This window comes from Punctularia strigosozonata (genome assembly GCF_000264995.1).
Source record: "Punctularia strigosozonata HHB-11173 SS5 unplaced genomic scaffold PUNSTscaffold_20, whole genome shotgun sequence".
Classification (NCBI taxonomy): Eukaryota; Fungi; Basidiomycota; class Agaricomycetes; order Corticiales; family Punctulariaceae; genus Punctularia; species Punctularia strigosozonata.
In genome coordinates, this window is record NW_006767452.1 from 80,241 (window position 1) to 91,549 (window position 11,309).

An 11,309-nucleotide genomic window follows, 5' to 3' on the forward strand; every position below is an offset into this window, starting at 1 on the left:
TTTCAACTTGGTAAACCCTCCTAGCGGTATTTATTCTACCAGATGCCCTCCGTAACCGTCAATTCTGCTGGTCGGTCGCCAGCCGTTGCACGCGGGCTCGCATGGCCAGTTACTTTGGACCTACCTGAAGACGCGACCATTGGAGACGTTAAGAGCGCGTTGGCGAAAAGATGTCCCAAGGTATCCGGGTCTTTCATCAACTAGCCGCGATACATGCACTTACTATGGGGCATGTATAGTTCTACAAGGAACGCCAGAAAATCTCCGTTAAGGACGATCGGAAAGCACTTGATGACGCGACGCGTCTTGCCGACGTGTCAAGTGAGCTCGCAGTAAAGGATTTAGGGCCTCAAATCAGCTGGAGGACGGTGTTCATGATTGAATATGTATGCAAAACCCATGTTTTCCAAGGCTCTCGAAGGACACATGCTGACCACCGGCTCGTCCTAGGTCGGGCCCCTGATCATCCATCCTCTCATCTACAACTTGCCCAGAATATTCTACGGAGGACCTGTTCAACACTCACGCCTGCAACAGCGAGTACAAATTGCTATGGCTCGGCTTCCAATACTGAATTGCTGACTCAGATACGTATATGCGATGGTCCTGCTTCATTTCCTCAAACGTGAGATCGAAACCGTTTTCGTACATCGCTTCTCGCATGCAACGATGCCTTTTCGCAACATCTTCAAGAACTCGGCGCATTATCACCTCCTCTCTGGACTTCTGCTTGCCTACTCCGTGTATAGCCCCCCATTCTCGGCCCCTTCGCCATATATCCGGGGTACGGTGCGCGACGACCCGACATGGCTGAACGCCTATGCCGCCGCGTGGCTCTTCGCGGAGCTCTCCAACCTCCACACCCACTTGACGCTCCGGAGCCTCCGTCCCGAAGGTACAACCAAGCGAGCCGTCCCGTACGGATACGGCTTCGACCTCGTTAGCTGCCCGAACTACTTCTTCGAGATCTGTGCTTGGGTCGTAATCACACTCATGACCGGATCATACGCTGGTATGCGATCGTTTCCGTCCGCGACGTTGTTTGAGTGCACTGAATTGATTACTTTGCAGCGTGGCTGTTCCTCGTTGTGGGGACTGGCCAGATGGCACTATGGGCTCTGAAGAAACACAAGGCGTATAAGAAGGAATTCGGTACGGAGTATCCCAAGGGACGGAAGGCTATGATACCCTATATATTCTGATAGTGACTACCTGAGGGCTAGTCATGCCTCGGAAGGGAGCGTCATTATCTTTTCGCGGTCCTCAGTCTGCAAATATAAAGCCGCCTGGGATGCAAGGGGGTGAGACGGAAGTACGTGTGGGTCGTAGAAATCGCAAACTTCCATGCGGTACCTGTTGGGAAAGGCATCAGAGGCGTCGACTGAAGCTCCGCACATGTCGCATACATGTCAACCACGAGTTGAGACCGGCACCGATCTTCCTTTCATTTACATCATCGTCGCTGACTGTGTTGCGAATGCGACGGTTCTCCGCCTTGACTTGCGCCCTGAACCTGAGAGTTCATGATGTTGACTACGACAGCCGCGCTATCCTGCAATCGCTTCTGCCGCTCAAACAGCTTCTTTGTCGCCGCCTCGAGTTCCTGCATCTGCTGTTCCTGGGGAGGCTGGACGTTGGCGGGCAGCAGGGGTAGATCGCCAACGCCGGTTTGCTTGAGAAAGTCGAGGAGCACGCGAAGCGTGTCCTTCAGGCTCGCGAGATCTGCCGTCGTCTGCGCTGCACTTGTCCCTGGTCGATACGCGTTCTCGCTGATGATGGCGGAGGGCAGAGCGCTCGCATGTCTCGGGAGTTCATCGTGAGACAACAAGCAGAGGATACCTACATGCCAGCTATAGCCCTCCGAGCTAGCTCTTGCACGGATTGTAGTTGCCGCTGCGCGAGCTGCATGTTCATCTTCACTTCCTGTATGGATCCGGGTTCGATGATGGGCATAGAATATTGGTCAGAATATCGGATTTTTCCGGGATTGGTATCGATCAAGTCCATGTTGTAACGCTCGCGTTGGGTGATTAGCGTCAAGTGGGCGTGGACTCTGGAGGATGTGCAGCTGCTGGCCGCTGAGGAGGCTTTGGCGAGCGCTGCTTCCGTAATCACACTTTCCCATTGAGCAGTCTCCACCAGTGACCAAAGACGTTTGTCCACGCGTTCAAACGTTCACGGCCTGTATTCATATCCTGGTCCATAAGGAAAACCCCATACAGGCTTCAGTTCGCGTGGCTAATGCGGCTGAAGCAGATCAACTCGCATCGTTCTGCTGCCAATCGACCACGAGCACCCGCATGACTCGATGTTCGATCCATCCCAATCATCTCACCATGAATCCTATAACCACTTGCGGCCCTTTTATCCAGTTTCTCTCCCAGACACTGCCGCGGGACGCAATCGCGTAATGCCTATTTGCTCGGCGCACCAGAGCAATAAATAGATAGAGCCGCGTATTACCTTGGCTTGACGAAGACTTCGTCCCCGCCGCCTTGCTTCGTGCGCGTGAAAGAGACGCTTGACATTGTATCTGCGTCATCGAGCTAGTCAACATGACGAGAACTCACAGATCTCTCGCACTCGCAATACTGGGGCTCGCGTTTCTGTCCGTTGCTGGGGCTTCGTCCAACAACGCGTCAGCTGTCTGCCAACTCATCTCGCGTACCTTGTCGTCGGCATCGGAAATCTTCTTCCCAGGTAAGCCGTGCTTTACCCTGCTATCTCACTCCGTGAATCACGCGCTCGAAGGATCGCCTCAATACGCTGAGGATAACGCACACTACACTATCTCCAGCACACAGAACTCGACGTGCACCGTTGAGCCCGGGAATGTCAGTGATGTCGCCAAAATTGTAAGCTGCCGATCCTTTGACCGCCAGAGAAGGCTGCCGATACCCTCGTATATCAACGTAGATAAAAATTCTTGCCGATACGCGTCCGCCCTTCGGTGTCAAAAGTGGTGGTCATAGCACAAATCCCACTTTCTCCTCCACGTCAGGTAAGCAAATGCGAGTCATCACTTTGGGTGAAGATGAGACTCATCCTCCGCCTTAACAGGAGTTGAAGTCGCTCTTACGCGTCTCAACGGCATCGACTACGACGCTGCATCTCAGACCGTCGCTGTTGGGACTGGACTGGTATTCGATGACGTCTATGCTGCACTGGCGCCTCATAACGTCACGGTCGCCGGCGGTCGCGTCACGGGCATCGGCGTAGGAGGATTCACTCTTGGCGGTGGTATGCAATGATGCCATTCTAGATCTGAATGCAACGCTAAATAGTGAGTAGGTTACTCTTGGAAAGCGAACCAGGTCTGTACGCGTTTCACGTCGTATTCCTACTAGCAAGATACTCACTGATTTGCCGTACAGCATGGTCTCACGATCGATACGGTCGTAGCATACGAGCTTGTCCTTCCCAGTGGCCACGTTGTCAATGTGACCAGCTCCTCGCATCCCGATCTCTTCTTTGGACTGAAGGTGAACATCAGCGCCGATCTGTTTTAGAGGCGCAGCTCATACTTCGGACCACAGGGTGGTGGGAATAACTTCGGCATCGTGACGAAAATCACTTTCCGCGTGTTCCCCCAGGGAGAGGTGTGGGTGAGTGAAGCCAGCATTTCTATGGGAGCCCATCAGCTCACAGACTTTTCTTGCCCAGGGAGGACTACTGACCACACTCGATATCAAATCGGCCGTCGCGGCTACTGCGAACTTCTCGGAGAAGAGCACGGATCCGAAAGCTGCTGTCCTCTCGTCTATTGGCTTCGCCAATGATACAGTGAGTTTCCGCACGCTCTCTGGCATGGTCTGTTCATTGAGGTAACGGTATTTCAGGTTATCGTTTCCCTTCAGCTGTTCTACGACGGGCCTACTCCGCCGCCTGGGCTTTTTGACGCGTTCATCGCGCTTTCTGGAACGGCCCTCCAATCGAACTTGAAGACGAGCTCATTCTTGGACTTTCTCATGAACGACAGTCCAGGTTCAACAGATTTCAGGTCTGCATCCTTTCTTTGTCTCCTGAGAGAAGAACTAACATGTCGTTGCCAGGACGAGGTACAATCACATTCCTGTCACCGACTACTCTGTCGAATTATTGAACGCCTTGACAAACGAGTCTATGGTGAGCAATAACTTGTTGAAGCCGCACAACCCGGCCTGACCGATTCCCATAGGTTGCTGCGAACGCACTCCAAGCTCTGCACCCTAACGACACCTTCATCGTCATCTTCACCGCTGAGCCGTTCCTCCCCGACATTCTGGATCACAGCGGCCCATCGCCGCTGCCCAATCTCCCTCCCACCGCGTACCCCCCATCTCGCGCGCGGCGGTACCTTCCCACCAACACGAACATATTCTGGACGCAAGCATCCTCCGATGCCTCCGTGAACCAAGTAGTGTTCGACGCCGAAGCCAACATTCGCGCCAAGGCTGCTGAGCTTGGGCAACCCGTCGGCCTGACAGAGCCCAACGTGGCAAAGTATCCCAACTACGCAGCGATCGGATCGAGCTTGGAAAGTTTGTATGGGACGAATCTTCCTACCCTCAAGGCGATAAAGGAGAAGTATGATCCGGAGAATGTTATGGGTCTTGCGGGAGGATGGAAACTGTAAGCAGGAATTGTCACCGGGGATGTATCCTGTGTAGACACGTGCACGACAGTGTATATGAAAGCAGCTGGCAACACCTGCCCGCGTACCCCGGTTACCTAGCTATATCTGCAGCGTGCATAATCGGCAGAACGAGCAAGTCGAGACGAACTTCGTCGGCAATAATCACCGTGGCACGTGCCTCCTGCGGCAGTGACAGCAAGCGGCGACCCGGCAACTTCTCGCAAACGGGCACCTTTTACGAGCATCCTGTATATATCGCAGGAATGACTCGCCCTTGTCTCGACGGCTAGCACAACAATATGACAACGCTTACCGTACGAACCGCTCACCACGATCTATACTCATGCAATTCCCCGGAGACGCTAGCCTCGGGCCCGACAAGCATGGTCCGCCCGCCTGTCTATTCGTATATGCACATACTGACCGCCCGACAGACACTACAACCTGCCAATTCAAAGGATCAAGTATCTTCGCTCGTCGTGTACATGAAGACAATGCATCTGTCACCGTCTACGCTGTCATTACGAAGGCAAACGCGCCTGGCCCGTCTCGAAGCCTCCCGCACGCGCGCTCGAGAGCAACTGGAGTCTTGTCCGGAAACAACACCTGAGGAACTTGTCGTAAAGAGCTTGGAGCGGGCTATCTCACTCCTCGGCGATCTGGCGCGTGACACCGAGGAGCGCGCGAGGCATCTCCACGCCTGTCTTCGCGACAGGAAGGCGGTGGTGGAGATGGATCCCTCGAAGTATCAGGATACGCAGAAGGAGCGATGGATGGCAGAACGCAGGGCGGCTATACTGGTCGAGGACGCTAAGGCTACCAAGAACAGACTAGACGCACTTCGTCAGGGTCAGGTTCTAGTAAGACCGTTAGGTAAGCATGGTTCTCTGAGGCTGCTCTTCGCCTGCTAAAGCTGCAACCATGCTATAGATCGTCGAGAGGCCAACCTCATTCGCATGGCCGAATGTTCTTGTACGCGGGTGCCGCTGCGGCATAACAGGCGTCGCCCCGGCTTCGCCAACGCGTCTCCGTCGTGCTCACCACGTGCACACGGCCAACTCCTCCTCCCTTTCATCCTCTCCTTCTCACGAACATCTCCGTTACCGTCCTCTCCTTTGCGCGACGACCAGTCTTTCACACTCTCGGTACCCAAACCGCCTCCTTTGCGTGCACGCAACAAAGAGGAGCGACAAGGAAAGCCGGAATCTTCGGGGCGATCTACGTCGTCCTCGCTGACGTCGACCGCACACGGTGCACCATCCACGCCGACGTCAGGCGCCATGCCGCTGTCGCTTGGGTCACCCAAGATGTTCAAGCAATCTGCACCAGCCGGCACCGCGACGATATACCTACCATCGCAAGGTCGCTCGCGCGCCGACATCCTGGCCGAAGTGGACGTATCGGACGTCGGTATTCCGGCATACGCGCGAGAGCTCTTAGATGAGTTCGACGTTGACGTCGACCCGGAGTCCCGCGCCCACCTTCCAGCCGCGTTGCAGAACAGGCCGTCGCCGGGCTCCGGCCAGCGACCGTATCCGTTCATCCCCGATCCACGCGCGAAGCCGTCTATGGAGTCTGCCTTTACGCTCATCTCCGCAGGGTCATCAGCGGAGCACATTTCGCCTACTCAGACTCCTCGAGCTTCGAAGAGAACGAGCGCTTTGTGGCCCGGACGTCTGGTGCAGAAGCGCACCTCGGCCCTCGCCGTGCTAGACCCCGTGCAGCCTCCATCGACCACGAAGGGCATGCGCTCTCGTCTGTCCACTTTGTTCAACATAGGTGAAGAATCGCTCAGAGAGGCAGATCCATCGCCTACGGGCGGCGATCCTTCTACACCTCGTGCGACACGACAGAGAGGCAGATACGACAGTCAGCGGTCCACCGGGACCGTGCGGAAGCTCAGGAATCGCTTCTCGATCATCGGCAAACGATAGTGTGGTGTCTGTTCAATCTATAGTTGCGGACTTTCTCTTCATTCATCAGCGCGTCTGTCTGTTTTCCTGATTTCTTCTGTTTTACCCACATGTTTGCAATCCTAGGCAGTCACCCTCGTTGCGTCCATCCTTTGTTCCTCCTCCAACGCATGTCACATATCAATACGGACTTGTTCACCTTCATGCATCATCGAATATCACAGATCTATCTCGCTTGGCATACATATATCCCTGTGCAGGACTCAAATCGAATTGTGCGTCACTGCGTTCACATGGGCAGATCACGCCTTTCGCCCAAGACGGTGGTGCGGGCTAACAATACATAGCGCGGGATTACCTATGTAAAACGGGTGCGAATCCTTCGTTCCATGCGAGTTGGGGTGCTGAACTCTACTACGGTGAGTGGGAGAAGAAGCTGGACGGCGAATGCAGTCTGACGAAACCGTTCAGTGTCTCCAGTCCCCTCTGAATAGGTCCTCGGTGGCGTGGCTCATGGGTGCACATAAACCAAATGTATTGTCCACGCAGGTAGCATCTTGGCTAAGGGTATAAGAGCCGCTAGGGTCGAAGTGTACATTCTCGTGTGTCGCGTCCCAACAACAGCATAACTGGGACTGTCAAGCAAACATGACGCAACTCAAGCATACGGCTATGGAAGACCTCCCCAAGGTAGAGCCTCGACTATATTTATTTCCCTGTCCTGATAGAGATATGCCCAGATACGAGAAGAACTGCGCGCCACCTTCAGCACCGGGAAAACGAAGCCGATAGCGTGGCGTCGTCATCAGCTTCATCAGCTAGCGCGGATGCTCCAAGAGAATGAGGACATCATCGCGGAGGCCTTGCACTAGGATGTGGGCAAGCCACGGCTCGAGGTTGCGGCGTCCGAAGTAGGAGCAAACGTCAGACGCGCGGTAATGAACGCAAATCTGGTCGCAACGTGGGCCAAACCGGAACTCATCGAAGTACCAGACTGGCAAAAGTCTTGGAGACCGACGATCAACAAGACGCCGAAGGGCACAGTTCTGATCATTGCGTAAGCTGCGATTGACTGCTATTCACGTCCTGTGCTGATGCTCTGCGATGCCTGGAAAGCCCATGGAACTATCCAGCAGGATTGCTCATCGGCCCACTGATTGGAGCTATTGCAGCTGGTTGCTGCGCGGTCCTCAAGCCATCCGAATATGCTCCCCATTGGGCCAACCTGGTAGTTGACCTTTTGCCGCGCTATCTGGATGCCTCTGCTTATCGCGTCGTCAACGGGGCGGTACAAGAGACCACGAAGGTAGCTGCTCATTCGTCTGTTATATCACAGCAAGAAGACTTATAACGTGGGCCTCCAGTTGCTAGAATATCGATAGGACCATAGTAAGTCCCGCCGTCTTGTATACATCACAGGACCCATACTCACTATCTCCAGTTTTTTACACTGGTACTTACGATGCGAACCTTGGAGTCCTACTCGCTGATCCCTAGTCGAAGGCAACTCCCGTGTGGCCAGAATCGTCGCATCCGCAGCAGCAAAGCATTTGACGCCGTGCACGCTGGAGCTCGGCGGGAAATCACCCGCCATCATAGACCCGGCTTGCGACCTGAATCTAGCTGCTAGACGTATTTTCTATGGGAAGTGCCTTAACGCTGGACAGGCGAGTTACTCTGCGCTCTTTCTATGGTATTATCAATTAATCCACGACCCAGATTTGCGTATCCCCCGACTATGTCTTGATCCCCGAACAGATACAAGACGAGTTCGCGTCCGCTTTGAGGGCTCAGTATGATAGCTTCTATCCTGAGGGAAGCGCACTAGAGTCGAATTCTATGGCTCGGATTGTCTCCGGTGTGCACTTCGCGCGTCTCAGGGCCTTGTTGAACAGTACGAAGGGCGATATATTCTTTGGTGGGAAAACGCGTGAGGAGGACCTCAGGTTTGAACCAACAGTGGTGAAGAACGTTCCCGTCGATGACTCCCTCATGTCGGAGTGAGTACACCTCCCGCTCATGTCGTGTCCGGATGCCAAAATGTAAATAATTCAGGGAGATATTTGGACCGATCCTTCCCATCGTCACTGTTCGTCTATCGAAGAAGCCATCCAGTTCGTCAACTCGCGGCCGTACCCTCTCGTTCTGTATGCGTTTACGAACAATCCAGAGCTACAGAAGCAGAGTGAGCATCCCACGACGTGTCCTCCGAGCTTATACTGACCGCGTGCACCAGTCATTGATCGGACCATGAGCGGTACCCTTGCCTTCAACGATACTATACAACAACTGTCAGGTAACGATGCGGATTGCTCAGCCGATCTCAGCTCAAACGATGCCGGATAGTGAGCGAACTCCCATTCGGGGGTGTTGGAGAATCCGGTTGTAAGTCATTGTTTCTCCTCTGCCCACGTTGAGGCTGACCAGAATAGACGGATATCAAATCGGGAGGTATACATTCGACACATTCACGCACATGCGTAGTACAGTGGATATACCAGCCTGGTGAGCGACGCAACACACACCAAAGGGCCTACGATTGAAGGTGCCCATGCAGCGCCGAAGCAGGGTTCAAGCTACGGTATCCCCCGTATACAGACGAGAATTTGCAGGCGATGAAGGCCGCTGTGGATACTGATATTCCCGCTGACGACTAGGATCGATGATGGTCTACGGTGCGCAAACCGTTCGTGCACGCCATCGCATGCCACGGCGTGCTGTGTTGCCTTCTAGGGTTGCAATAACGATCTGAGCGCCTTCCGAGCCTCGTCTGCATGTATAATAGTCTGACGATATCATAAGTGGTGACACAACCTACTCAGAACAGTAATATGCAAGCCTACCAGCTCCATGAGCGAGGCTCGATCAAGCATCGTCTCCGAAGGAAAGCAACTTCTTCTCTTTGACACGCTTTTTGCTTTTCTTCTTCGTTGGCCCCTCCGCTGGACCATCGTCGTCATGCGATATTGCCATGGCCTTGCGTTTAGCAGCGGACATCTTCGTGTTTGATTTCTTCGTGCCAATCGAGACGCTTTGAGACGGTTGAAGGCTCCCTGTTTTGGTATCTTCAGCTGTAATCTTGCCCGTTTGCGAAACGCCGGGTTCGGAGTCGTCTAAAGGAGGAAGGCCCTTTTCTGATGGTTGGCATCGGCGTAGGGCAACGTCGACAAATGTGTGTGCATACCACGCCTTCGCTCGTTCTCTGCCTCCCGGGCGCTCAAGTGCTTTCCCTCCCTGAGAACAACCACCTGTGGCCTCTCGTCATCAGCGTCTTCTTCGTCTAGTTGGCCAGCTCCATCTTCGTCTTTGTCAGCCTCGTCCGCGCTTCCAGGATCATCTGAGGGACGCTGAGGTATAGGCGGTCGCCGCGGTATCGGTGGTCGCCCAGAGTCCCCTGGCTCGTATTCGTCATACTCGTCGTACTCGGGTTCAGAGTCTCTGACGCCTGCAAGCTTGTTCTTGAATTTGAGAAGAAACGCAGGCGTTATCTCTTCGTATCCCAGCCTGGATGAAAGTTGATGTTTGGTGAGGTCCTTCGGAGCCATGGCTACCTCCGCTCTACCGGAGGCACGCGGTTGGTGCGGGCCCAAAAGTTGACTGAACAAACGTACAACAACACTAGTCTCGAAAAGCCTCTATCGCAACTCTAGCGCAGCGAAAGCGGAGATCTGTAAAGGGGGCAAGTCTCCAGCGCGTTCCCGTATCGCAGCCTCACGTGCACTTATATACGGCGGCTGGTCCTGGTCCAGGTCCATCAGGAAATGCCCCCTCTGGCAAATTTCTACACATGAGAATACATAGTTCATAATTCGACTATATTCTATTAAAATTTCACAAAAAGGCCAAAAAATCACACAAAACTGTAAAATCATGCCAGATGACTGACCATTTAGAGAGTACTGTCTTGTAGGTACAAGGGGGCTTGAAACCATCAACATAGAAGGTTGTTGCAATGTCAATCATATTAGCACTGGTCCATGTACAAGGAGCTTAGAGACCATGTCTAGGTGTAAGTATTGGAGTTGGGGTTTGGTACTTTACTGCTGACACCTCATCCTTGCATGGCTCCCTCTGTAATATCAGTTCATCCCATCTACCCCTAGCTTATATACACATCCCCTGCATGTACATCTGAAAAGCCAGATATCTCTGTAGCCAACAACAAAGTTATGTACCCTGTAGATCACTGAAGTGATGGCTAGGAAACACTGCTACAATAGTTTAGTCTCAGGTGGTTGATTTCTCTAATGTCCTATTCATTTACCATTGACAGCCTCATGAACTGAAATGTATCTCTATGTACTTTGGGAATGCTATGACATAGAGATACAGTAGCCAACACGGACTTAGGAGATTCAACGCGAATGAGCCCGTCACGTGACCTGACCGTGACCATCCTGCCCGGCTTGTCATGCTGGCAAGAGTGCCGCGCTTGCAAGTGCGCACGTCGTGCAAGTCCCCGCCGTCGCATCCCGCCCCGACACTTGCAGTGCTCGCTCCGCCGTCCTCAGCTTCCACCCGCTGCCCCTTTCCGAGGGAGAGCCGCCAACGCGGTCTCGCTCGGTGCAGCTCCCACCTCTGCCGTCTGCCCATCCCCGAGTGCGAGCCGCCAATGCGGTCGCGCTCGGCGTAGCGTTCTCCCCCGCGCCCGCCGTCGCACCCCGCCCCGAGCTCTCGGAGTGCCCGTCCCGCCGCCCCCAGCTTCGCCCCTGCTGTTTGCCTGGCCCCGAGCGCGAGCCGCCAATGCGGTCTCGCTCGGAGCCGCTTCCTCCACCCTGCCG

At 54.1% G+C, this 11,309-nt stretch overlaps 6 protein-coding genes across 6 annotated transcripts; 4 read left to right on the forward strand and 2 right to left on the reverse strand.

Annotated features, from left to right (window-relative positions):
- Nucleotides 1-42: 42 nt before the first annotated feature.
- On the forward strand, nucleotides 43-1,202 carry PUNSTDRAFT_116689 (uncharacterized protein; the record flags this gene model as incomplete). Its single annotated transcript, XM_007388669.1, has 5 exons — nucleotides 43-180; nucleotides 240-386; nucleotides 451-536; nucleotides 588-1,012; nucleotides 1,072-1,202. The coding sequence occupies 5 exons, from the start codon at nucleotides 43-45 to the stop codon at nucleotides 1,200-1,202; spliced, it is 927 nt and encodes a 308-aa protein (XP_007388731.1).
- Nucleotides 1,203-1,453: 251 nt separating this feature from the next.
- On the reverse strand, nucleotides 1,454-2,007 carry PUNSTDRAFT_47751 (uncharacterized protein; the record flags this gene model as incomplete). Its single annotated transcript, XM_007388670.1, has 2 exons — nucleotides 1,454-1,769; nucleotides 1,844-2,007. 2 exons carry the CDS (start codon nucleotides 2,005-2,007, stop codon nucleotides 1,454-1,456), a joined length of 480 nt encoding a protein of 159 aa, XP_007388732.1.
- A 548-nt stretch (nucleotides 2,008-2,555) lies between these two features.
- On the forward strand, nucleotides 2,556-4,615 carry PUNSTDRAFT_116690 (FAD-binding domain-containing protein; the record flags this gene model as incomplete). The annotated part of the gene is made up of 11 exons (XM_007388671.1): nucleotides 2,556-2,700; nucleotides 2,752-2,855; nucleotides 2,917-3,001; nucleotides 3,061-3,240; nucleotides 3,292-3,314; nucleotides 3,375-3,482; nucleotides 3,537-3,605; nucleotides 3,664-3,783; nucleotides 3,840-4,000; nucleotides 4,053-4,125; nucleotides 4,178-4,615. The coding sequence occupies 11 exons, from the start codon at nucleotides 2,556-2,558 to the stop codon at nucleotides 4,613-4,615; spliced, it is 1,506 nt and encodes a 501-aa protein (XP_007388733.1).
- Nucleotides 4,616-4,882: 267 nt separating this feature from the next.
- On the forward strand, nucleotides 4,883-6,735 carry PUNSTDRAFT_123029 (uncharacterized protein). Its single transcript, XM_007388672.1, has 3 exons — nucleotides 4,883-5,001; nucleotides 5,050-5,488; nucleotides 5,546-6,735. The coding sequence occupies exons 1-3, from the start codon at nucleotides 4,915-4,917 to the stop codon at nucleotides 6,547-6,549; spliced, it is 1,530 nt and encodes a 509-aa protein (XP_007388734.1). The 5' UTR covers nucleotides 4,883-4,914; the 3' UTR covers nucleotides 6,550-6,735.
- A 441-nt stretch (nucleotides 6,736-7,176) lies between these two features.
- Nucleotides 7,177-9,185, forward strand: PUNSTDRAFT_116692 (aldehyde dehydrogenase; the record flags this gene model as incomplete). The annotated part of the gene is made up of 11 exons (XM_007388673.1): nucleotides 7,177-7,218; nucleotides 7,401-7,585; nucleotides 7,645-7,834; nucleotides 7,911-7,917; nucleotides 8,026-8,195; nucleotides 8,248-8,505; nucleotides 8,584-8,713; nucleotides 8,765-8,824; nucleotides 8,875-8,913; nucleotides 8,961-9,033; nucleotides 9,086-9,185. 11 exons carry the CDS (start codon nucleotides 7,177-7,179, stop codon nucleotides 9,183-9,185), a joined length of 1,254 nt encoding a protein of 417 aa, XP_007388735.1.
- A 208-nt stretch (nucleotides 9,186-9,393) lies between these two features.
- PUNSTDRAFT_47753 (uncharacterized protein) lies at nucleotides 9,394-10,073 on the reverse strand (the record flags this gene model as incomplete). Its single annotated transcript, XM_007388674.1, has 2 exons — nucleotides 9,394-9,662; nucleotides 9,713-10,073. The coding sequence occupies 2 exons, from the start codon at nucleotides 10,071-10,073 to the stop codon at nucleotides 9,394-9,396; spliced, it is 630 nt and encodes a 209-aa protein (XP_007388736.1).
- Between the last annotated feature and the right edge of the window lie 1,236 nt (nucleotides 10,074-11,309).

Excerpts from the sequence above, each read along its gene's own strand:
- PUNSTDRAFT_123029 (XM_007388672.1), top strand. The coding sequence starts at position 4,915 with ATGACAACGCTTACCGTACGAACCGCTCACCACGATCTATACTCATGC. Across the intron at positions 5,002-5,049 it reads CCTCGGGCCCGACAAGCATG|ACACTACAACCTGCCAATTC; the intron begins GTCCGCCCGCCT and ends ACCGCCCGACAG. Across the intron at positions 5,489-5,545 it reads GGTTCTAGTAAGACCGTTAG|ATCGTCGAGAGGCCAACCTC; the intron begins GTAAGCATGGTT and ends ACCATGCTATAG.